At 40.1% G+C, this 24,316-nt stretch overlaps 1 protein-coding gene across 1 annotated transcript; it reads right to left on the reverse strand.

Annotated features, from left to right (window-relative positions):
• Nucleotides 1-710: 710 nt before the first annotated feature.
• LOC124284618 (tubulin polyglutamylase complex subunit 2-like) lies at nucleotides 711-22,867 on the reverse strand. Its single transcript, XM_046720724.1, is given in 10 exon segments — nucleotides 711-1,054; nucleotides 2,447-2,524; nucleotides 4,453-4,598; nucleotides 6,306-6,422; nucleotides 6,424-6,470; nucleotides 19,201-19,302; nucleotides 19,834-19,977; nucleotides 20,849-20,936; nucleotides 21,951-22,030; nucleotides 22,731-22,867. Coding segments are annotated over 10 exon segments (942 nt in total). The 5' UTR covers nucleotides 22,798-22,867; the 3' UTR covers nucleotides 711-981.
• Between the last annotated feature and the right edge of the window lie 1,449 nt (nucleotides 22,868-24,316).

Here is a 24,316-nt window from a genome sequence, read left to right on the forward strand (position 1 = left end):
GTAATAATAATCAGATTGTGTGTTAGCTTTGAACATGTACATTATGAATGTAAAAGGTGCATTATAAATGCACAATTATTCTTATTATTATAATAAATAGGAATGACTTGAATGTACATACATTAAAATACTGAAGTCAATTCTTAATAGGTCTTAATCATAATCATACCAAGGAATTTGAAGGGAGGAGGAAGTTGTGCACCAGTGTGTGTACGAACGGACCCTCTGTCATGTAACCATCCTTTTGGTCCAATGGAAAAGCCATAGATAGTACGTGAACAGAACATTTAGAAAAAGTGCCAATGTTCATAAAGTTTGGTCTTCACTATGAATACTCATACTCCAGTGAACTGACACAAAGTGAAAGTCAGTTCTTAAATGACTGGGGCGGTGGGGTAGCCTAGTGGATAAAGCGTTGGTTTGTCACACCCGGGTTCGAATCCCACATGGGTACAATGTGTGAAGCCCATTTCTGGCGTCCCCCGCCGTGATGTTGCTGGAATATTGCTAAAAACGCCGTAAAAACCATACTCACTCACTCACTCAAAAGGGATAGTTGTCATTTTAAAACTCAGTCAGTCTTAAATGACTGTGGTTTTGTGTTCTGCACGTCACCAGACAGAAAGACAGCTGATTCATCAGATCATCATCCATTTTGACAGGCGACTACCCAACTTGAACACATCCGATCAACTAATACAAGCCTCCCATTTTCAGTGTAAACATTTTATTAATAAGTTAACATGTTGTATAGTTTCATTTTCAAAGATGAGGCAAAAACCTTAACTTTGCAGTGCAAACATTTTGTTCCCCATTTAAATGAATCTGCAGACAATCCATATCCATTTTTTTCAGTTCTGTTGCAGTCGGAACTCTACAGTTTCACCTCCTGCAAATTGGTAGTTGTCACCTCCCAGTATACAAATGCCTTGCAGAATTCCTGCAATTTTGACAATGGAAGTTTGTGTTTGATAATCATCATCACTTGGGGCCTTTCCCTGATCCTGCAAGAGAGGATGCTTGTGATGGCCTGTTGATAAGTGATCCTTGAGATCTGGAATGAAATAAATATATAGTTTTCTGAGAGTTATGCTTAGTAGCATCCCTGTAATTTTTGTATTTCCTACACCACAAAGCCCCACAGAAGACCTTGATAATGTCCCAGGGTTATTCTTTGGCCAGACTGCCGTAATATAGGTGGAATATTGCTGAGTGCAGCATTAAAATATAACAAACTAAACCTCTTTGCCCTCACATATTGAAAATGTCAAATGTCTGTGGTTACATGTTCTCAAAATATTCAGGCAATTAAAAAAAAAAACTGGTTTAGGTCATAACAAAACCAGTTAAGAATAGGATTTAACGTCTTATTATGTAGTTACAATTTCCATTCCTAAAAGTATGCTTACCCTTCAAGGACAAAAGCTTATATTTCTATGTGTGTTCACAAATCCAATCCAATGAAATGTTGGTACTGTTACCATATGTAAAGGTCATCAGAAGTTGTATTGAATATTAAGACAGCACCATATTACTGTTAGATTATTACAAAACTGTGGCTCTAAACTTTGCTGATGACCTTCACCTGGATGTAAGTTGTGGCACACTACTAGAGTAGAAGCTTACCTTGCTGACGACCTTCACCTTGATGTAAGTTGTGGCACACCACTAGAAGCTTACCTTGCTGACGACCTGCACCTTGATGTAAGTTGTGGCACTTCACTAGAAGCTTACCTTGCTGACGACCTGCACCTTGATGTAAGATGTGGCACACCACTAGAAGCTTACCTTGCTGACGACCTGCACCTTGATGTAAGTTGTGGCACACCACTAGAAGCTTACCTTGCTGACGACCTGCACCTGGATGTAAGTTGTGGCACACCACTAGAAGCTTACCTTGCTGACTGACCTGCACCTGCCTTTGATGTAAGCAGGTGGCCACCACTAGAAGCTTACCTTGCTGACGACCTGCATCTTGATGTAAGTTGTGGCACACCACTAGAAGCTTACCTTGCTGACGACCTGCACCTTGATGTAAGTTGTGGCACACCACTAGAAGCTTACCTTGCTGACGACCTGCACCTGGATGTAAGTTGTGGCACACCACTAGAAGCTTACCTTGCTGACGACCTGCACCTTGATGTAAGTTGTGGCACATCACTAGAAGCTTACCTTGCTGGCTGACGACCTGCACCTTGATGTAAGTTGTGGCACACCACTAGAAGCTTACCTTGCTGATGACCTGCACCTTGATGTAAGTTGTGGCACACCACTAGAAGCTTACCTTGCTGACGACCTGCATCTTGATGTAAGATGTGGCACATCACTAGAAGCTTACCTTGCTGACGACCTGCACCTTGATGTAAGATGTGGCACATCACTAGAAGCTTACCTTGCTGACGACCTGCAGCTTGATGTAAGTTGTGGCACACCACTAGAAGCTTACCTTGCTGACGACACTGGTGGTTTCTTCTTGCCGGCTTGCCCAGTCTGGCCGGCATTCTGAGCCCCTGCAGCTTGTTTTCTTGAAAATAATAAACATCATTGGCTGAATAACCTGTCTAATCCTGGCAATATTCCTTGTATTGTCCTGGGAGATAAAAACATCTAAACCTCTCGTGTCAAACTCATGACAACCTTTCTCTTCATGGGTAGCAATAAAAAAACTGACAATAAAATGATTGTGATAAAATGTTTGTCTAGTTTCTGGGAAAAGTATTTTTTTAAAGTAACTCCTATGTATAAGTGTACTATGGGTTGTGTGACAGTAATGACTAAAATATGGCTACTGGGTATCTATACTACTCAAAACAAGTTAAGGGTCATGCGATCATGTAATGTTAGTGATGAGGCTGGTTGCATTATGTATAAATAACATTTTACATTCTGTGTATGGTAGTTTATTCAAAACCACTGCAGAACCTGGATAAAGGCTGCAGATAACCGTGGTGCCAATAGTCATCATGTGGTAGGGTGTTAAAAAATGAACAAATTGAAACACCGAGTGCTTCACAGAAGCACCACCACTGTGCGTGTGAAAGATGATGTTTCATCATGAACAACATGGGCACGTGTTCTTCGTGGGATTAGTGCTGTGCATGCTTATTTTCCCTATAAAACTTGTAAATGTCGCATTGTTATTGTCACTTGAAATTCAACAATGGCAAGACGTCAACTGAGCATGACAGACATAGGAAGAGCTCTTGCGTGGCTTCAAGATGGCGAACCTCAACGCAGTGTGGCTCAGAGACTAAATGTGAGTCAGAGTGTCATTAGAAGGTTATGGCACCGGTTTCGTGTCACTGGAACGCTGACTAATCGACCACGTTCTGCCAGGCCTCCATCAACAACTCCTAGAAAAGACCGATACCTGACAAATATGGCTCTTCCACAACGCAGAGTAGCTGCCAGACAATTCCGTGACTAACTGAGAACTGCCACAAGTAACCTGGTATCTGATCAGACTCTCAGGAACCGACTGACGAGGAATAATCTTCGGGCACGGTGACCAGCAATACGACCACCGCTCCTTCAGCGACACACCACGGCAAGACATGACTGGTGTAGACGCCATGTTCGTTGGCAGCGTGCTCAGTGGGCATCAGTTCTTTCCTCCGGCGAGTCTAGGTTTACTCTACAGTACATTGATGGCAGAACTTCCGTGTGTATCGGCGCCCAGGAGGGAGGTTTGCTGATGTTAACGCCAACCAACGTTTGCCATTTGGAGGCGGGGGTGTCATGGTTTGGAAGTGCGTTTTCCTTTCATCAAAGGACACCTCTCTATGTCATTAATGGTACCCTGACCGAAATCGCTATCACGGGGAGATTATCAGACCCCTTGTTTTGCAATGTTTACAACGCATACCGGCGCCGGATCCATATTCGAAGGTGGCAATGCCCAACCACACCGTGCCCATGTTGTGACGGACTTTCGTAGACAGAACAATGTTCAGCACATGGAATGCCCGGCATATTCAGCAGATTTAGCCCCTATGGAACATGCTTGGGACGAGTAAGGACGTCGGCTTCGTAACAACCACGCCCCTCCAATCAACCGTGCAGAACTGGCCCAGCATCTCATTGCAGAATGGCAGACAATACCCCAAGCCTTCTTCCAACGACTGGTGAACAGTATGAGACAGAGGTGTACTGCTTGTCTTACTGCTCGAGGTGGTTACATCCGTTATTAGTCCAATGTTGGCATTTGAATTTTCACTTCTGACAGTTGGTCACTTTGACCTTATTGATCAGCAATCACTGACATTCCTGCTGTTTTTGTCTCCCGTTATGGTTATCATGAAATGTTGGCTCGAGTTGTTATATGATCGCTACATTTTATTGTTATATATATTTGTAGTTATGGCCATTAAAAGTTTTGACCCTTAACTTGTTTTGAGTAGTATATATCTCATACAGAAGCTACAGTGTAGGGAGCGACAGCTCCAGACTTACTTCCTATCAGCCCTGGATTTGAAGACTTTGCTTACGTCCAGCGTACTGATCACTACACTTGTGTCTGTGGCTGTCTTCTCTGGATGCATCTCCGTTATTTCTCCATCCACTTCCAGCCTGATGGGAGCATACATGTTGAACCATTGCTGGAGACAGTAGGTACAGATTGTGGCAACATTCACATGGAACCAAGATTAAATGACTAGTTGTGTGACGATTCATCGATACGCATCGATGCATGGGCCGCCGATACAGTGAATCAATACAACGATTTACATTGTTGTATATCCCGATATGATACTTCAAATGAGCCACGATACATTGATGTTTAACTTTTAATATTGCCAAATCGCGATATCTGTCAAGAAAAAAGATTTACTTTTGTTTAAGGATAGAAATATATGCTTACTTATTTTCCCTTCATAGGTAAATGTCTTCTTGGAAATTCTTGCGTCAAGAACTGTGTCAGACATAGCACTCACATGTTTTCAACATTCAACAAGTTCGTGTATAGACTTAATTATCTTGTTTCGAATGAACATTGAACAACGCTGGCAGAATTTGTCATAATACTTTAAAATTGATTTTGTTTTGATCTTAAGGTGTTTTATAGTTGGTGTCAGAATTAAAGATTTTAGTATCATGTTGCCACCTTTACATCGGGATTTGTATCGTATCGCAGCTTCAGTGTACAATACTTTGGCAATATATCGTCGTGACTAAAATTTTAGTATCGTGATATATCATATCTCAGGTTGTATGCCAATACCAGCACTATAAATGACTGCACACATTCACTTTTTAAACAAGAATATCAATCAGAATTTAGGATACTGTTTCTGATTTCATTAATATCAAGTAATCATAAAATATTATCCTCTGAAAATCGTTGGTTCATCCTACCATTTTCTGAGATATTTCAGATTTTCTAATTCTCTCGAACCCACCCACTCAATAATAATCTCTATAATTCATTGTAGGCCTGAGTAGATGAGTATGGTTTTTACGCCTTTTTTCAGCAATATCACTGCAGGGGACACCAGACATGGGTTTCACACATTGTACCCGTGTGGGGAATTGAACCCTGGTCTTCAGTGTGACGAACGGACGCTTTAACCATTTGGCTACCAACCCCCCACACCCTACACCCCCACGAAAACCCCGAAACCTGTGACACAACTTTAGGCTCCTGAGCTCAATGAATGTGTACATGTTTGTATTTAAATGCCACTTTCAAAGTTCCAGGTATATGATGGTGGACTGCAAATGGTCAGACCTCAGTCACATTTAAATCAGACGGCTGGCTCTGATATGATGTTATATACTTTTGTACATCACGTGAACTCTTGGTAAACCAACCCACCAGTCTGAAGGAAGGATGCATGGGCTAGTCACATATCAGTTTCATTGATGAAATGTCTTTACTACCTAAAATTATGACTTTAAAAACAACTCCAAACAACAGGGTGTATTAAACACCCACAATAATGTAATGGCACTGCATATTATTCTACTTTCGAACCTAATGTTTTAGTTTGCTTTTGAGACACTGAAAGCAGAGATTCTGGTACAAAATACTGCTTAATCATACTAAGAATTTAGTTGCTGATTGGCTGAATAAAAGGTTCACCTTACACAACTTTCTATACAAGGGTCCCTTGGTCTTCGCCAGAGAAGAATCACTCTGAAGAATAGATCTGAGTCCCATTCAACAAAGTGACAGCCTTCGGAGTTATGATCACCTTGGCACTATGATAGCTTTGTGGAAATTTGAATGAGATTGACTGAGTCACTGCCTGTTAACAGAGCACACATGGATCTATGAGGAATGAAAGTGGTCCTACTGAGCATACCCTGGCCTGAGCACTGAGCCCGATGTCTGTGAAGGCATACTGCCACTGTGGCAGCCCCAGGTGCATAAGCATGAGGCGGTAGTACTCCAGGAACGATGAGGCCAGGAAGTGCCACCGTCAGGGCACGGTCCAGAAACCAGATCTCCACGGTGGGCTCGCTCACTCCTACAATAAAATATTCAAATATTAGAAGACAAAAGTCTTGTGCAATACACTAATTTTCATCAATACTTGTCAAAAAGATTTATTTGTGAAAAGCATTGTCATTGTAATATATACATAACTTCCTGAAAAGATTTTAGTAGTTTCATCTAATCAGTTTTTGCTGTTAACCTCTACATGGGTTTGGTTGGTATGTACAGGTGTTTCCAGGAGTGTTCAAGTGTGCAGAGGTGTGTCAAGGAGTGTCTAGGTGTGTCTAGCCATGTCCAGGTGTGTCTAGCCATGTCTAGGTGGGTCAGGCAATGACCAGGTGTGTCAAGGCATGTTCTGGTGTGTCAAGCATGTCCAGGTGTGTCAATGCATGTTCTGGTGTGTTAGCTATCTCGAGGTGTGTCTGCAATGTGTAGGTATGTGTTGGTGTCTAGTCATGACTCAGAGTGTCTAGCCATGTCCAGGTGTGTCAGGCCATGTCCAGGTGTGTCAATGCATGTCCTGGTGTGTCAAGGCATGTTCTGTGTGTTAGCTATCTCGAGGTGTGTCTGCAATGTGTAGGTATGTGTTGGTGTCTAGTCATGACTAAGAGTGTCTAGCCATGTCCAGGTGTGTCAATGCATGTCCAGGTGTGTCAATGCATGTCCAGGTGTGTCAAGGCATGTTCTGGTGTGTTAGCTATCTCGAGGTGTGTCTGCAATGTGTAGGTATGTGTTGGTGTCTAGTCATGACTAAGAGTGTCTAGCCATGTCCAGGTGTGTCTAAGCATGTCCATGTGTATCAAGGCGTCCAGGTGTGTCAAGGCATAACCTGGTGTGTCTAGTCATGCCCAGGTTTGTCTAGCCATATCCAGGTTTGTCTAGCCATGTCCAGGTTTGTCTAGCCATGTCCAGGTGTGTCTAGGAGTGTCTAGCCATGTCCGAGTGTGTCAGGCCATGTCCAGGTGTGTCAATGCATGTCCAGGTGTGTCAAGGCATGTTCTGGTGTGTTAGCTATCTCGAGGTGTGTCTGCAATGTGTAGGTATGTGTTGGTGTCTAGTCATGACTAAGAGTGTCTAGCCATGTCCAGGTGTGTCTAAGCATGTCCATGTGTATCAAGGCATCCAGGTGTGTCAAGGCATGTTCTGGTGTGTCTAGTCATGCCCAGGTTTGTCTAGCCATATCCAGGTTTGTCTAGCCAGGTCCAGGTTTGTCTAGCCAGGTCCAGGTTTGTCTAGCCATGTCCAGGTGTTTCTAGCCACGAACAGGTGTTTCAAGGCATGTCCTGGTGTGTCTTGCCATGTCCTGGTTTGTATAGCCGTGTCCAGATGTTTCTAGCCATGAACAGGTTTGTCTAGCCATATTCAGGTCGTCTAGCAATGTCCAGGTGTTTTAGCCATGTCCAGGTTTGTCTAGCCATGTCCAGGTTTGTCTAGCCATGTCCAGGTGTTTCTAGCCATCGCCAGGTTCGTCTAGCCATGTCCAGGTGTTTCTAGCCATCTCCAGGTTTGTCTAGCCATGTACAGGTCGTCTAGCCATGTCCAGGTGTTTCTAGCCATCTCCAGGTTTGTCTAGCCATGTCCAGGTGTGTCTAGCCATGTCCAGGTTTGTCTAGCCATGTCCAGGTGTGTCTAGCCATGTCCAGGTTGTCTAGCCATGTCCAGGTGTTTCTAGCCATCTCCAGGTTTGTCTAGCCATGTCAGGGTGTGTCTTGCCATGTCCTGGTTTGTCTAGCCATGTCCAGGTGTGTCTTGCCATGTCCAGGTGTTTCTAGCCACGAACAGGTGTTTCTAGCCATGTCAGGGTGTGTCTTGCCATGTCCTGGTTTGTCTAGCCATGTCCAGGTGTGTCTTGCCATGTCCAGGTGTTTCTAGCCATGAACAGATGTTTCAAGGCATGTCCTGGTGTGTCAAGGCATGTCCAGGTATATCAAAGTGTATCAAGGCATGTCACCTATGGTGTGTCTAATCATGTCGAGATGTGTCAACGCCCTGGCATGGAGACATGGTAGCTTCTCAATACCATGCTTCTAAACTGTACATCTGCCTGCAAGATATGCATCCTTCAAATAATCAATTACCGAAAGGAATCAAACACCATCATACCCTGAAAGAAACTTACACTGAAACATCTTCATACACTGACACAAACCATGATATACAAGTCAAAAAGCAACATCTTAGAGATACAACATATACAATGTACCTCTGTGACCATCATCAATAGACAAGGGTTCCAGATATTCTATTGCTATGACCAATTTAACTTTTATGATGAAGTTACAATAAAATATTAAACTAATCACAATAAGCATTGAACTGCAAGGTATGTTTTCCCTGAAAATTTATGATGATAACAAAACTTTGTATGTATTATAAAATATATGGCAGTGTAAGGCTGTCCTGCATCTGTCATTAGCCTATATCAAAATAGGGATGTTATGATTATCTAAGAGAATAGATCATACATGGCAAGCACCTGTGTTACTGGAGTCAGCCTGATTCCCTATCTATAATATCAAAGAATGTAACAACAGCAGGGTGAGGATATTACAGATGCAATAAGCCAATGCTGATAATACAAAGGAAGAAGACTCTTAAAATAGATATATATTAAATACACAAAGCAGAAAATGTAATTTTTAGAGTAAAATTGATATTTTATACTTATCCTGACTCATGCTCTTTTTGCTTGTCTTCTTCTTCTTGCGAACATAGTGGAACACTTGTATCTCCCTAATTGAAGCTCCCTTCAATTTAAAATCACTAATTAGTATTCACCACGAGTTACCTCCTTTCCACAAGGGGGAGGCGAGGAGCAGAGCCACCCACCTCTACCCATGTGCCTCACTCTCTCCTCATATACTGAGCCCAACATTTGAATTTACAGGAAATCCAAAGTGTTATTTGGGGAGGATGGGAGGGCTGACCTCATGAGTCAGGATAAGTATAAAATATCAATTTTACTCTAAAAATTACATATTTTTCCTTATCCTGACTCATGCTCTTGCTTGTAGCATCCTACGGAACGGAGGTGGGAATATCTAATACTTTGGATTTTTAATAATTAGTGATTTGAACTGTGATGATTGTAATAACCCTATGGGAACTTCATAAAGGCACTGAACTGATGAATTCCTGCTGCTAACTTATCAGCTGCCATATAAAGGTTATTACCATGTACTTATTATGATAAAGTATATATAACATTAATACAATGCTTAAGACTAATAGACTTAAGCTTGTTAATATGCTAGTATAAACTCCTTAGAGTTTGTTAGCTAAAATACTTTAAGATATAACATAGTACTAAGCTTAAGATATGATTAAACTTAAGCTAATTATATAATAGCAAACTCTTTAGAGTTTGTTAGTTAATATACTTATATGATATAGATATAATGCTGAGCTTAAGATATGAATAAGCTTTAGCTACATATATAATAGCAAAAACTCTGTAGAGTTTGTTAGTTAATATATTTTTATAATATGAGTATAGTACTGTGCTTAAGCTATAATTAACTTAAGCTACATATATAATAGCCAAACTCTGTAGAGTTTGTTAGCTAATATATTTTTATAATATTAGTATAGTACTGAGCTTAAGATATAATTAACTTAAGCTACATATATATAGCAAAACTCTGTAGGGTTTTGTTAGCTAATATATTTTTACAATATGAGTATAGTAGTGTGCTTAAGATATAATTAACTTAAGCTACATATATAATAGCAAAACTCCGTAGAGTTTGTTAGCTAATATATTTTACAATATGAGTATAGTAGTGTGCTTAAGATATAATGAACTTAAGCTACATATATAATAGCAAAACTCCGTAGAGTTTGTTAGCTAATATATTTTACAATATGAGTATAGTATTGTGCTTAAGATATTATTAACTTAAGCTACATATATAATAGCCAAAAAACTCTGTAGAGTTTATTAGCTAATATGTTTATAGTGTAACCATAGTACTAAGCTTAAGATAAGATTAGACTTAAGCTAAATGTATATAGCAAAATAAACTCCTTAGAGTTTATTAACTAATATACTTTTTATGTTAAAAACATAGTACTGAGCTTAAGTTATGATGAAACTTAAGCTATATATATATAATAACAAAACTCCGTCGGGTTTTGTTAGCTAATACCTTTATAATGTAAACATACTGCTTAAGATATGATGAAAACTTAAGCTAATTGTATAATAGCGAAAACAACCCTTTAGAGTTTGTTAGCTATGATATAAACCTAGTATTGAGCTTATGAAGGAAAACTTAAGCTACATATATAATAGCAAGAACTCCGTAGAGTTTGTTAGCTAATACATGTTATAATGTAACCATAAAGCTTAAAATATGATAAAACTTAAGCGAAATATATAATAGCAAAACCCTCTTTTAGAGTTTTGATAGCTAATATACCTATATGATATAAACATAGTACTGCGCTTAAGATATGAATAAGCTTAAGTTACATATATAATAGCTAAAACTCTGTAGAGTTTGTTAGCTAATACATGTTATAATATAACCATATTGCTTAGAAATATGATGATACTTAAGCCAAATAGCAAAAAACTCTTTAGAGTTTGTTAGCTAATCTACTTATATGATATAAACATAGTACTAAGCTTAAGATATGAATAAGCTTAAGCTACCTATATAATAGCAAAACTCCTTAGAGTTTGTTAGCCAATATATTTTAATAATATGAGTATAGTACTATGCTTAAGGTATAATTAGCTTAAGTTACCTATATAATAGTAAAACTCCGTAGAGTTTGTTAGCTTAATTAACTTAAGCTATGTATAAAATAGCCAAAAACTCTGTAGAGTTTGTTAGCTAATGCATTTATCATGTAACCATAGTATTACTCTTAAGATATGAATAACTTAAGGTAAATATATATAATAACAAACTCTGTAGAGTTGTTAACTTATATATTGTATGATGTAATAATCATAGTACTGTGATGATAAAAGGAACTTAAGTAAATTATATATAGCATGAAGCTATTTAGTATTGTTATAAGATAAGTAAAAATCTGTTAGATTGACTTATCTTCTCCGAGAACTGTCAGCTGTTGTGCGAGGACCATGGGATCGAATTGGTGTATACCTGAGACGTCCTCGGTGGTGATATCTCTCAGATAATGGTTTGCAACCACCATATCGGATTTCCAGAAATAAACCCTCCATTATTTCAATCATATTTGTGTACAACAATTGTAGAAGTTAGAGCTATAATATCATGAGTATTAAGCTCATGGAGGGTCGGAATAGGTCCATCCGCATATGCACGTAGTATGACAGTTCTGATCCAAATGGAGATATAATACATGAGACTTCACTCTGCGTAAGTTGATGATAGAGAAAATAATCTGTTGCATTTTTTCCTCCTGTTTGGTTTGGTGGAGATAAATTTACAGTGCTCTTGCTGGCCATCTTGATAGAATCATCGTATCATGGGGTCCAAGTATGTCATCCAGGCGTGTTCATAAACCTCACTTGTGAGGTGTTGGAGCACTATATTCATATCCCCAGGTTGGGCGTGAAATTTCCGTTTTATTCTCCAAACAGAAGTTTAGTAGGTTTACTAACCATCTAGTTGTGTTAGTCGCTTGATGAAATTCAGCTGTAGTCTGAAACGCTGTGGATTTAGATCCACTTGTATCTTTCGTCTAGGTAATTCGCTGCGAAGTCCTTGATGATGTAGGTGCACAACCAGGTGTGTCTGTCCTCGTTGAACTTTATGTAAAATCGCCTGACTGCCGATCCCTCGTCTTAACTTGACAGGGGAGGTCTCTAATGAAGAAAGGCAGTCTAATCATGAATGTTCAGGTTAACTGGACTGTAATGAGGCTTGCTCGTTCACTGATATATAGTTGTCACTTGTGACGTAAGTCTTGAACTGTGAATAGAGATCGACCTCTGTGTAGGTCGTTGTCCCTCGCGGTCCAATCAGAACAAGGCATTTTGATTCTGTATAATACCCGCGCTGTGATGTCACCGGTGTAGCGGGAAAAAACCCACCTTGAATAAATTCTTGTCGTCGTTGATATTAGCATAAACGTCGGTCTTCACCGTAGCTTCCCGAAGTTATCCGAGTGACCACGTGTTTCGAGGGTTAATGGTAACCGCGCGAAACCTCCGGCGCGAAAAATCTCGCTCTGTAATTTTATGCTGGGTAGGTTATTTTCCTGGTTGTCGTGAAAGTAATTTCAGTTTTGAATATAATTCCGACTTCCTTATATATAAGGGTATAAACAACTTGCAAGTTGTGAGCTTGTAGACTGTATACATGAATGTATCGTCATAATTGTAGAATTAACGTTGAACTTGTACATATTTCTTCTCAGAAACTTTGACGATTAAGAGTTATACTCGCTGTAACAAGGCTGCTGTTCAATTTCGATATTGAATTGTCTGCAGATATGCGTAATGGTCACGCATGTAGATAATCGTATCGTCGTCCGGGATTGTATATTAGCAATTTATACGGAATAGTTGATTTCTGTGAAGATCTATGAAATGTCGTTGACTAATAATACAGCGACGTTCTGTGTTGTAAATAGCCTGAGCAATTATCTTCGCGTAGGCTTATAGACGGCATCTGGCATACAGTTGATAATCAACTTATGCGACGTCTTGAACGGACTGACGAGTAGCTATATATGACGAGTGGCTAGTATATGGAAACCTTGGAGGAGACTTCCTCGGTGAACGCCGGAGACTTCGCGAAGTTCTCGAAGTATCCCTTCTAGATCTTCTGGGTGAAGTAGACTTGGAGCCACTTAGCCTTCGCGACCATCGCGAAGGTGTCGAGTCAAAGCCCGATTAGTAGTATATATATATATATAAATATATATATGAGCGCTTGCTTCGTGAACAGCCTCTGTGTTTAACAGGATGTGGGATCGGCGAAGCGCTTGCCTAAGTAGGGCCGCATGGATCATCTTATCATATTCAGAAGTCGTGTTACGAAGTCTGGTGATAAGTGTCTAATTGATCGTTCTAGATCTATTTAGGCCAGCGAACATACGTCTCGTCATGGATTCAACAGAACCAATATACGATTGTAGTTCTTATACTTGATATCGATGATCAACTTGTCTATGGGTTGATCTTCTCGGAGACTTGTGAGGGGAACGTTGATAGTTTCGCGAAGCTCTTGTATAGTCCCTCGATGTCCTTCTAGATGATGATGATCTGGATTCAGGTGTCCTTCGCGCATGCCTTCGCGAAGCTTCCTCTGCGTCCGGTCCGGGGGAACGACGATATGACCTTCGCGAAGGCTTCCGTGATGTCTGATGGTCCGAGTCCACATCTAGGGATGAAACCGCATAAGGTGATGATCTATCCTGCCTTCGCGAAGTCCTTCGCGAAGGCTGTACATCTAGGTTCTTTCCGCCTTCGCGAAGGCTGTACATCTAGGTCCTTTCCGCCTTCGCGAAGGCCTTCGCGAAGGCTGTACATCTAGGTCCTTCGTCAAGGTGGTCCGTGACTTCCTTCGCGAAGGTGACATCGTCCTGGCTGCTACGTTGACGGGGGGTGCCTCTGGGGTGCTGTCTACGTTGGAGCCTTCGCGAAGGCTCGGACCCTGCTACCGCAGATATTGGTCCTCCATGATGTTCATAATTTGTCGCATCATGTCTTCTGGGATGGTCTGCGACGAGGTCGTCGGTGCTTTATCTGCGGTGTTAATGGAGGGGTCCACCGGAAAATCGTCCGACATCAGTGTAGAGGCATCAGGCTGCATGGTGATCTCTGCTGATGTCGTTGTAGCTGTCACCGGTCGTTTCTTGTGGCGTACGTCGGGGATGATGATCAGCTGATCATCGTAGAGGTCCAGGTCATCGGCTGGAACAATCTCGGTTGAGAAAGTCCTAGTAGACTTCGTTGATTTTCCCTCAGAGGTCGACGCTGCCCTGGGTGTGCGACGTCTGCGTTGAGTGTTGGTAATGATGGGACCCTCAGGACGATCATCGCATATCTGCGTTGGTACATCAGGCTGCATGCTGATCTGTGCCGACATCGGTCAATCTTTGATGTACATCCGGTATGATGACCGGCTGATCATCATACAGGCCCAAAACTTCGATGGGAACGGTCTCGGTTGTTGAGATGTAGTAGAAAAACCCTCTAGTCTTCTGCTGCGACGATGGGATGTCTGGGGAAGCAGGATGCTTCTTGGAGATGGCGGACTACGTCCCACACCTCTCCACCACTCTAGCGGAACACCACACGGGAGGGGAGTCGGCCAACAGCAGTAGACTGGCGAGGGGTTCCGGTGTATCAGTCATACTAGACTCTGCATACGCGACCTATCTGCTGTGCGTGCCAAACGCAAAGTAAATATTAATAAAAAGGTAGAATTGGATAAATTAGTACCGCAACTGCAATGTGAATATAATAAACATGGCGCCGTACATCATATTAAAGGCGGATCAGCAGCAGCATAAAAAACGTAATCTGCAATAGTACAGAATTTTCATCAACGTAATCCACTGAAACAAACACGGCGTCCCGTGACTAAACTGTAGAAAAACGACTAAATATCAATATATAATCGTTGAAGGATACTAGCTAAACCTCTATAGATGTCTATACGAGGTAACTAACTAAATATAATTCAAAGGATATAGTGTGTCGGGAGACACAGGCGCTCTCACGTCCAGCTCACTGGGCGAAGAAGGAGAGAGTGAGGCACATGGGTAGAGGTGGCGCCCTCGTTCCCGCGCTTGTGGAAAGGAGGTAACTCGTGGTGAATACTAATTAGTGATTTTAAATTGAAGGGAGCTTCAATTAGGGAGATACAAGTGTTCCACTATGTTCGCAAGAAGAAGAAGACAAGCAAAAAGAGCATGAGTCAGGATAAGGAAAAATACATGGAAACGCCAATATAAACATAATTAATATGAACTGCCACTTGGCATAGCCCACATGGTCGCTGAAAGAGAGTGAGTGCAGAGTGTCATTTATCGGAACTTTTCCCTTTTCTCTCTTAAATAATCAAATTCTAATCAAATCAAATCATCATGCAGAGCTGACATGCGTGCACTGTAAATATGTTTTGAGCTAAAATCCAGAAAATCCACCTGTAACTAAATTAATATCGGTCGTTTCGATGGAAATGAAGAAAGAGCTAAATTTCAATAGTTACCATCAAAGTAAATGATGTAAGCTGACAATTTTTGTGATATTTTTACAGAAAGAGCTGTTTTGAAGTTTTACTTGCAGACTGTTAAGAATGAGGCTATATCCATAGATCGTGAAACATATGTACAAGGACATGGTCAGGGTCATCCCAAAATATGACATGCATTAGAGGTGGGTAATAATTAGTGCACAAAAATAGTGGATGGAACAAAGATCTGGTCCCTAAGTATCATTAGGATGGAAACATCAACGGAATGAGTGAATGTTGTTTTAAACCAGTAATACTCCAGTTACATCTACGGGCAAGACCGGGAAACAAGGATGATATCAAGATGATAAATGACACACAACAAGCCAACTTTATCACTGAAACTGCTTGTACAAACTCCAGGAGGGGGGACCTATTCCGCTCTGCAATCCCTTGAACATGAACAGCTTGTACAAACTCCAGGAGGGGGACCTATTCTGTTCTGTAATCCCTTGAACAAGACCAGCATGTACAAACTCCAGGAGGGGGACCTATTCCGCTCTGCAATCCCTTGAACATGAACAGCTTGTACAAACTCCAGGAGGGGGTTGAACAGCTTGTACAAACTATTCCATGTTAAACTCTTGTACAAACTCCAGGAGGGGAGGGACTTACTCCGCTCTGCAATCCCTTGAACATGAACAGCTTGTACAAACTCCAGGAGGGGGACCTATTCCGTTCTGTAATCCCTTGAACATGAACAGCTTGTACAAACTCCAGGAGGGGGACCTATTCCGCTCTGCAATCCCTTGAACATGAACAGCTTGTACAAACTCCAGGAGGGGAACCTATTCTAATCCCTCGAACCTAAACAGCCCTTGATGCTGTTTTCAGTCAACAGACAGAGTCAAAATGTGAGAGACAGAAGCATTTCATTGTACATCTCCAGACAACCTTGCAGCAGGGAATATCTGAGATGTTAAACTGGCACTAGGCTGTATATACACAGAATATCAATTTAAGTAAGTATCTGGCTTTTTTGCTCATTGATACAGTGAGTGAGTTGGGTTTTATGTCGCTTTTAACAATACTCCAGCAATATCATGGTGGGGACACAAGAAATGGGCTTCATGCATTGTACCCATGTAGGGAATTGAACCAAGGCCTTCAGCATGATGAGCAAGCGCTTTACCTACCAAGCTACCTGAATGCCCCCACTGATACAGGTGAAGGTGACAATGAAAGTATCTCCTGGACAACAGGTCTTATTGTTTTATATTCTTTTAAATATGAATATTACTTAGCATATATATAAACTACCAAATACAAGGAGAATACAGGGCTTTAGCTGGGATTTTCCAATTGACTTCAGAAAATCCTTACTCTATTCAAAATTCAACAGGTCATTAACATGGGTGACAACTGAAAGCATATTTTAAGACACTACTGAGGTATAACTGCATAGATGTACTAACTGCAATGGTGTAGATTTCCATGTACTATTCTACATGACAGCATTACATATCTTGATGGCCACGCCCATCACATCTCTGTGATCTCCTACATCCTGGGCTGATTCTATTTATTACCTACTGATATACATTTATAATATTATCAGAATAGAGACCCATATTCTCTATTATGTCTATGAATGCTAATATTTATGAATATTATCTGAAAAGAGGCCCATGTGCACTTGAAGTACAGTTTATTTTTCATTCTACAATGTCTACTGGTATGTTCAGTTGTGTACTGCAGTGCTGATGTAAACTGTTGGTAAATTAAGTTGTTATGTCTCAGCTTTCTGCCATAAGGCCACTGACAAATGCAAATACACCACAAGAATTTTTGGTCACATTCAATACAACAATGAGAAACTAAAATACGTAGCATTTTTCTCTGAAAATATAACATTCTAAAGCAAAGAGATTGCTCTGTTTAATAACCTGAATTGGACATTTCTTTCCAAATAGGAACATTTGAGCAACATTTGCTGTAGATATTCAGATAAATCCCTGCTTTACAGTGATTTCATTCAATAACAAACCCTCTGCAATTTTTGCCTGCCACGTGCCAAAGGACAAGTAGCAAGTCAACAACCCCTGTAATACATGATGAAAGATAGAAAAAGAACAAACATACAAAGCTTAGAGCAATGGGTATACAAAGATGACAACTGATGCTATTGAACACTCACATTCATATAATAGACACATATAAATTTTCTTTTGTGTTTCATGAACTAAAGACAATTGAAATCTCCTTAAATAATTGACCCGTGAAGATCCGGGGTAGAATAGGTCTTCAGCAACCCATGCTTGCCACAAAAGGCGACTATGCTTGTCGTAAGAGGCGACTAACGGGATCGGATGGTCAGGCTCGCTGACTTGGTTGACACATGTCATCAGTTCCCAATTGTGCAGATCGATGCTCATGCTGTTGATCACTGGATTGTCTGGTCCAGACTCGATTATTTACAGACCGCCGCCATATAGCTGGAATATTGCTGAGTGTGGCGTAAAACTCAACTCACTCACTCACCTTAAATAATTAAGTTCCATGTGTGAGAGAATTGTTTATGGTTAGTACAAACTGTGTAAAGGAGTAAAGATAAATCAATCCACTAGCAGTGCAATACAAAGCAAAGAGTTTGTGATACAATTCTTGTATTTCTTTACAGTCGTTATCAAGGCATGAGATTACAATGAAGTGCGCATCTCAGCATACTTGCAAAATCAGTGAAGGGAAATTCAAATTCATCTGGACTTGAGTCATCAGAACCTAGTTGGGCTGGTTACATCACAAAGGAAAGTATTTCATGTATATATGTGTGTAAACATAGTTGGTTTGGTCAGTAAGACTAAAATAGGCACCTAGAAATGACATAAAAAATAAAGCTGAAATAAAAATCCTGAAGCAAATGAAGCACAAAAATTTAAAATAAAACAAAATTGCTAGAACTATGACTTGTTTGTTATTACCCGGCAGAAAACAAGGGTAGTCTTCAGTACGACACACTTCAACACAATCAAATTACATCAAATTACAAAAACAGAAGTAATCAAAGAAATCAAACAACATTTATTTCATCATGACAATTGTATATCTTGTATTCAGGAGTTTGAAGAGCCACAGATCCCTACAAAGGGTCCAAGTTTAGTCTAAAGGCCAGTTAATCTTCTTTTAACCCTATATTGCTTCATCTTTAACAAAATCTTTTAAACACATTGATCAAAAGGAGATTTCAATTGAGAAAAAGGACAACTGTCATGACTGGTATAGCTACCAGATAAGAAATTGTTTTAACACAACACAGAGGCATAACAACAAAACAACTATATATATATACAATTTTTGGTAGAATTTTCACTTTCCTGATATCAACAAAATCAGACAAGTCAGACCTGTCTAAAACGTTGCATGAATGAAACTTCGGTTATCTGTTCAGTGACAAAAGGAATCCAAAGAGAAAACTGAGATTAGAAAACCATTTGGAGCATGCATACTTGCAATACATGCAATAAACACACAAATCAACACTACAGCAAGACACACTCATACAGGGTAAAATGCCTGAATTGTTGGTACCAGTATATCTGATGTACTGTAGACGAAGGATATCAATTAAATTCCTACCTGCTTTTGCTTCCTTGTACACAAGACACACTTTGCTGTAGCCATCACAGGAGTCGAGTTCATAGAGCCGATTACGTCCAGTGAAGGTGGGCTTCTCAATGCCTGTAAAAACAATACTAATTGGTGATAAGAACTGGTTGGGATCTACTCATCAGTTCTTATTGGTTAGGAAAGTGGGTTTTTTTGGTGGGGACAGATTTTGATAAAGAAATATGTGATTAGCAGGATAAAATGAAATAATGTATAAAATGGATGGCACAGAATGTTTTTGAGCACCTTGAGTATGATTTGAATTGGCAAGACAAACAACATTATCTTTGTCAGAAAAGAAATAAGTTTCAGTCATATACAAATCCCTTGAGATATTTTTATTATAAAAAGCTCTCTTTGCCATTGTCAGTATGAAAAAATAATTCTAACTGGATTATATTGTTTAGTTTCTGTTGTTCAGGTCCGAAGATCTTACATATTACATATGAGTAAAATGACACTCAATGTGTAACTCAAACATTTCTGTTTCATGACTTATATATATAAGTACATAAAGTCAGCTGACTAAAACATATTTTATCAAACATGCACAGAAACTCCTTTCTAATAATCATAATAAGTGTGTGTTTAGCAGGTTCTGACCTGAGATGGGATCATCGTTGTCAGAGTCTGTGTCCAGGTCGGCCAGGGAGGGTTGAATGTGTGTCAGTTTGTCACTACTGACATCAAGACGGTTGAGCTGCTCCACCCCATTGATGTGCATCTTCCCTACAGGGAGCGTCTGGTCTATAATGCAACAATGTGTCACAAACAGAGAAACATCCCTGATCACATGTCCGGTTGCATTCTCTTCCCACAGAGGTTACTTATCATATCTTCCTACGAACCTCTGTTCTAATACATCCCGTTCATGGTGCCAGTGTTCAGGATTCGTGATTGGTTGCAATCAGATTTAGTTGTGCAGTCAGCGACGTTGTTTCAAATGTGATCAATTGCAAGGCCTCGGTAATTTCCGTATGCTTCGGGAAAACTAGAACCTCTTCTCCTGCGCGATGCGCAAACGTTTCTTCTAGACAGAACTCAGTCGTGAAATGGTGGATCAATGGCGTCTCCATCACCCTCATTGACAACGGACAAGCTAGCCATTAAATGTCTTGTGTGTCACATTAACATATGTCCCCGGCAGAGGAGGGATATTTGTGGCCCCATATTTACTTGCATTAGTCAATTTGGATCTAAGTCGATGTAACACGTGTTCTGATTGGATAGAAAGAAGGGAGATAATTTGTGTTGCGATTTTTTGCCGCTAGGGGATTTTACGAGAACCAGGAAATATGGCTGTATTAGAACAGAGGTTCGTAGGAAGATATGACAAGGAACCTCTGTGGGAAGAGAATGGTCCAGCTGGTACCAAAGACATTTCTTACACTTGACAAATACACAGTCTGAGTGTACAAGGATGGCATTCTTTAGCCCTTTAAAAGTCATGCATCATTCTCAAATTAGAATCATACATGTTTGGTAACCATAATCCTAATATATCTTCTGACAAGTGCCAAAACGTTCAGATTTGTTGTTTCTCTTTAAATGCCCAATGGTACGTATACTTGTGAAAAGGAAAGTTCAAATAACACATATCAGTGTAAGCAGAACTTACTGTCCAGTTTCACAGACCATGTGAAGTGAAAACCATTTGACGTCAGGTAGAAACTTTTTAAATCCTCAGGTAAAAGACAGCAGTTTCTCTGAAAAATGATAGTCATGAAACAGTTATATATACTACACAAAGAACTTAAGGACCACCAAATTCTTTCATAGTTATCTACTTATCATTGCTTATAGTGTCAGTGAGTGAGTTTAGTTATACGCCACACTCAGCAATATTCTAGCTATATGGCAGCGGTCTGTAAATAATCGAGTCTGGACCAGACATTCCAGTGATCAACAGCATGAGCATTGATCTGTGCAACTGGGAACTGATGACAAGTGTATACCAAGTCAGCGAGCCTGACCACCCGATCCCGTCAGTAGCCTCTTACGACAAGCATGGGTTACTGAGGAGCAATATTCTAACCCGGACCTTCACTGGTTACTTATAGTGTGACATCACAGGGGAAAAGCAATGTAATGAATTAATACCATGATGAATGGTCATCCAAACTGAACCACATCTCATACATTTAGTTGTACATAATTACAAAGTGTGTGTGTTATCCTATTTTCCCCCATCGTTATCAAATGACTTTGACTTTGAATTGTATTTTTATAATACTTATCCTAAACAATAAAAATGTCTTGTTAACTCCCCTCTTTCAGACAGGCAGTAAATAAATTAAACAAACTTTTTAACATGTTCAAAGCAGAATATTTCTTTGTTGTAAGAGCTCATAATAACATTCAGCACATGGTTTCCTTTCATGATTTCATGTATAATTTTACACAAACTGTGCCAGCTATCCCTTGAAAAAAGGGGTGGAAAAGGAAAAGAATTCCTAAACAGATGCAAATTGAAACTTATTGTTACAAGCTGTGGCAGTGCTGTCTGCACTACTGCCTCACAAACCTGAGTCAGCTTGTCCAGTCACAAATATTTCCTGTGGGCTAGTAGCAGAGTTTAGGGTTATCGTCATATGTTTACTATATAGGTGGGATGATTTAGTAATTGCAACTTGTTAGCTTGTAATTATAACAGACTGTAACTGTGTGAGGTGTCATTCAAGACCTTTGGTTTTCAGGTCCAATATATTATATGAAATTACCTGTTCCCATGTCAATACTGCATGGCGATCTGCTGGGACTCTTTCATCAAGGGTGATCTTACATACTCCAGTTTTTTTCTCTGAAAATATATATAATCAAATTCAATTCCTTTGCCAAGCCTTTGAAAATTCTTGCTTCTTGCAAGCAGAAATGAGAAAACTTAACTGTCATAACCATTCTTTCATCAGCTTATCTAGGAAGTTGGAGGCCACTTTGTTCAACAAGATGGTTTCACCTTGACTGCACTTTACTGAGAATATTTGAGTTTCCCAATAGCACCCAAACACTTATTCTAACTACCAAGTAGTCAAGACATGGTAGGACTGCATCGCAGCTCTCGGCTAACTACCAAGTAACCCATAGGAAGGTGTGTACAAGCCTTAGGATTGTGACTGTTTGGGGATGTTTGAGCAGACAGGCGCTTAAACAGAACATTGATTTCAACTATGAAAGCGACTCCTGGAGCCAATATAGCTGGTACAAGCAAATGCAGTTTGGGGCCTTTTCTTTCAATGTCAGTGTGGTATGTTTTGCACCATGGATAGTCTATATGAAACAATTATCAGTTTATCTTCAGTAAATAATGAAATATTATCACGGAGTAAATTAGTTCAGCCAGCTAAACGTCTTGTTCATATATAAAGTTCTTTCATAGTGGTATTATGCCAGGAGTTTACAGCTTGACAAAAAGACGTCCAAGGGATAACACATTTCTTCTATATGTTCATTGATATATGTACCATTATATCGTATAACATTAAGGTATTTCAAGTGCAAACCTAGATATTTTTCTATTCCTATGTTCATTTGTTCGAATGAAACAGCTGAAAAATCAACGTCCTCCATTTCTGTCCCTGTTAGTCCGAGAATACGAATGTCACCGTTCCCAAAGCATTATTTGGCAGCCATCTTGTAACTTAGGACGCACCTGTTTGGAGAGTCTTACAAGGGAGGTAACTGCTACGATCGTTCACATTCGTGACCAACTCGTGTTATTCCGGGACAAGCCGAATATATATCGCGATTTTCATCCTTTTTTGTATGGGTTGATTTAGTGGCAAAAATATATGTTAATTTTCTTTTGTGAAGGATATTTCATTTATGCACACAAAAAGTAAATTGTTTGCAATGGCCTCGATGTATTTAACTTTTTTGAAATCATTATGTGATAAGTTAACAGTAGTTTATCTAATAATATTTACTTTAGTTTGCAGTTGTGTCTTTTAATATTGTTAATTCCTAAAATACAATAACATGGAGTGGTCGGCTTAGGGACCGTTCATAATTTATGGCTTGGGGTTGGGGGTTCGGGGCTGGTGATAGGTGGGTGGTGGTTCACCCATTTTGTTCGGGGAAGCAATTTTGTACACATGTACTGTGTGTGTGTGTTGGGGGCAGCGATTTTGTACATTAAAATATTGTCAAATACTGCTTAGAAACTATGGGAAGGCGAGGAGGGGGGTATTGATTTTGTACATGATATGCAAAGGAGAGGGGGGGTCACTTACTTTGTACGTAAATATTAGCGGGGGCATTCACATTGTACATGTTTTTGTATACAAATCATCATTCCCCCCTTCCCCTTGCCATAAATTATGAACGGTCGCTTTTTTTTCCTGATTATGGCCATTTGCTCCAACCGTTCGTAAGCATTGAGGTGCAAAGTCAAACTAATCCCTTCCATTTTCAAATACACAAATGGGTGAAACTGTACACCGCAATACTCCACATATTTTTATGCACATAACTTGTTATTTTCACATTTTAGATACAGTTAGATCGTTAAGTACGTTAATTAGTACATCGTGTTAATGTACAACTTCCATTAGCGACATAGCAGCTGTTGTATCTTGCTGCCAGACGGAATATTGATAATTGGTTCATACTAACAGATAATGGTGTCGATAATAACCCGTGAAGATCCGAGTTCAGCAACCCATGCTTGTCGTGAGAGCCGACTAACGGGATTGGGTGGTCAGGCTCGCTGACTGGGTTGACACATGTCATCATATCACAGTTGCGAAGACTGATGCTCATGCTGTTGATCACTGGATTGCCTGGTCCAGTCTCGATTATTGTACAGACCGCCACCATATAGCTTGAATATTGCTTGGTGCGGCGTTAAACAAAACCAAACAAACACACAAACAAACGTGCGTTTGTGTATGGCATGGTACTGTTATATGAATGGTAGCATTTGTTGACCTTGTCCTAGCGTAGGTTCAGGTTTCTCGTTCAAGTTCGACCCAGTTCAGTCCGTATTCGGACATTGTAAAGACGAACCCGAAGTGTAAATGATAATTATATGTGATTAAGGTGCAATCACTTACTGCCCATCCACCCAAACTGTTCTAGCATCGTACAT

Source organism: Haliotis rubra, unplaced genomic scaffold (assembly GCF_003918875.1).
Source record: "Haliotis rubra isolate DU_JTF1 unplaced genomic scaffold, ASM391887v1 Scf34, whole genome shotgun sequence".
NCBI lineage: Eukaryota > Metazoa > Mollusca > Gastropoda > Lepetellida > Haliotidae > Haliotis > Haliotis rubra.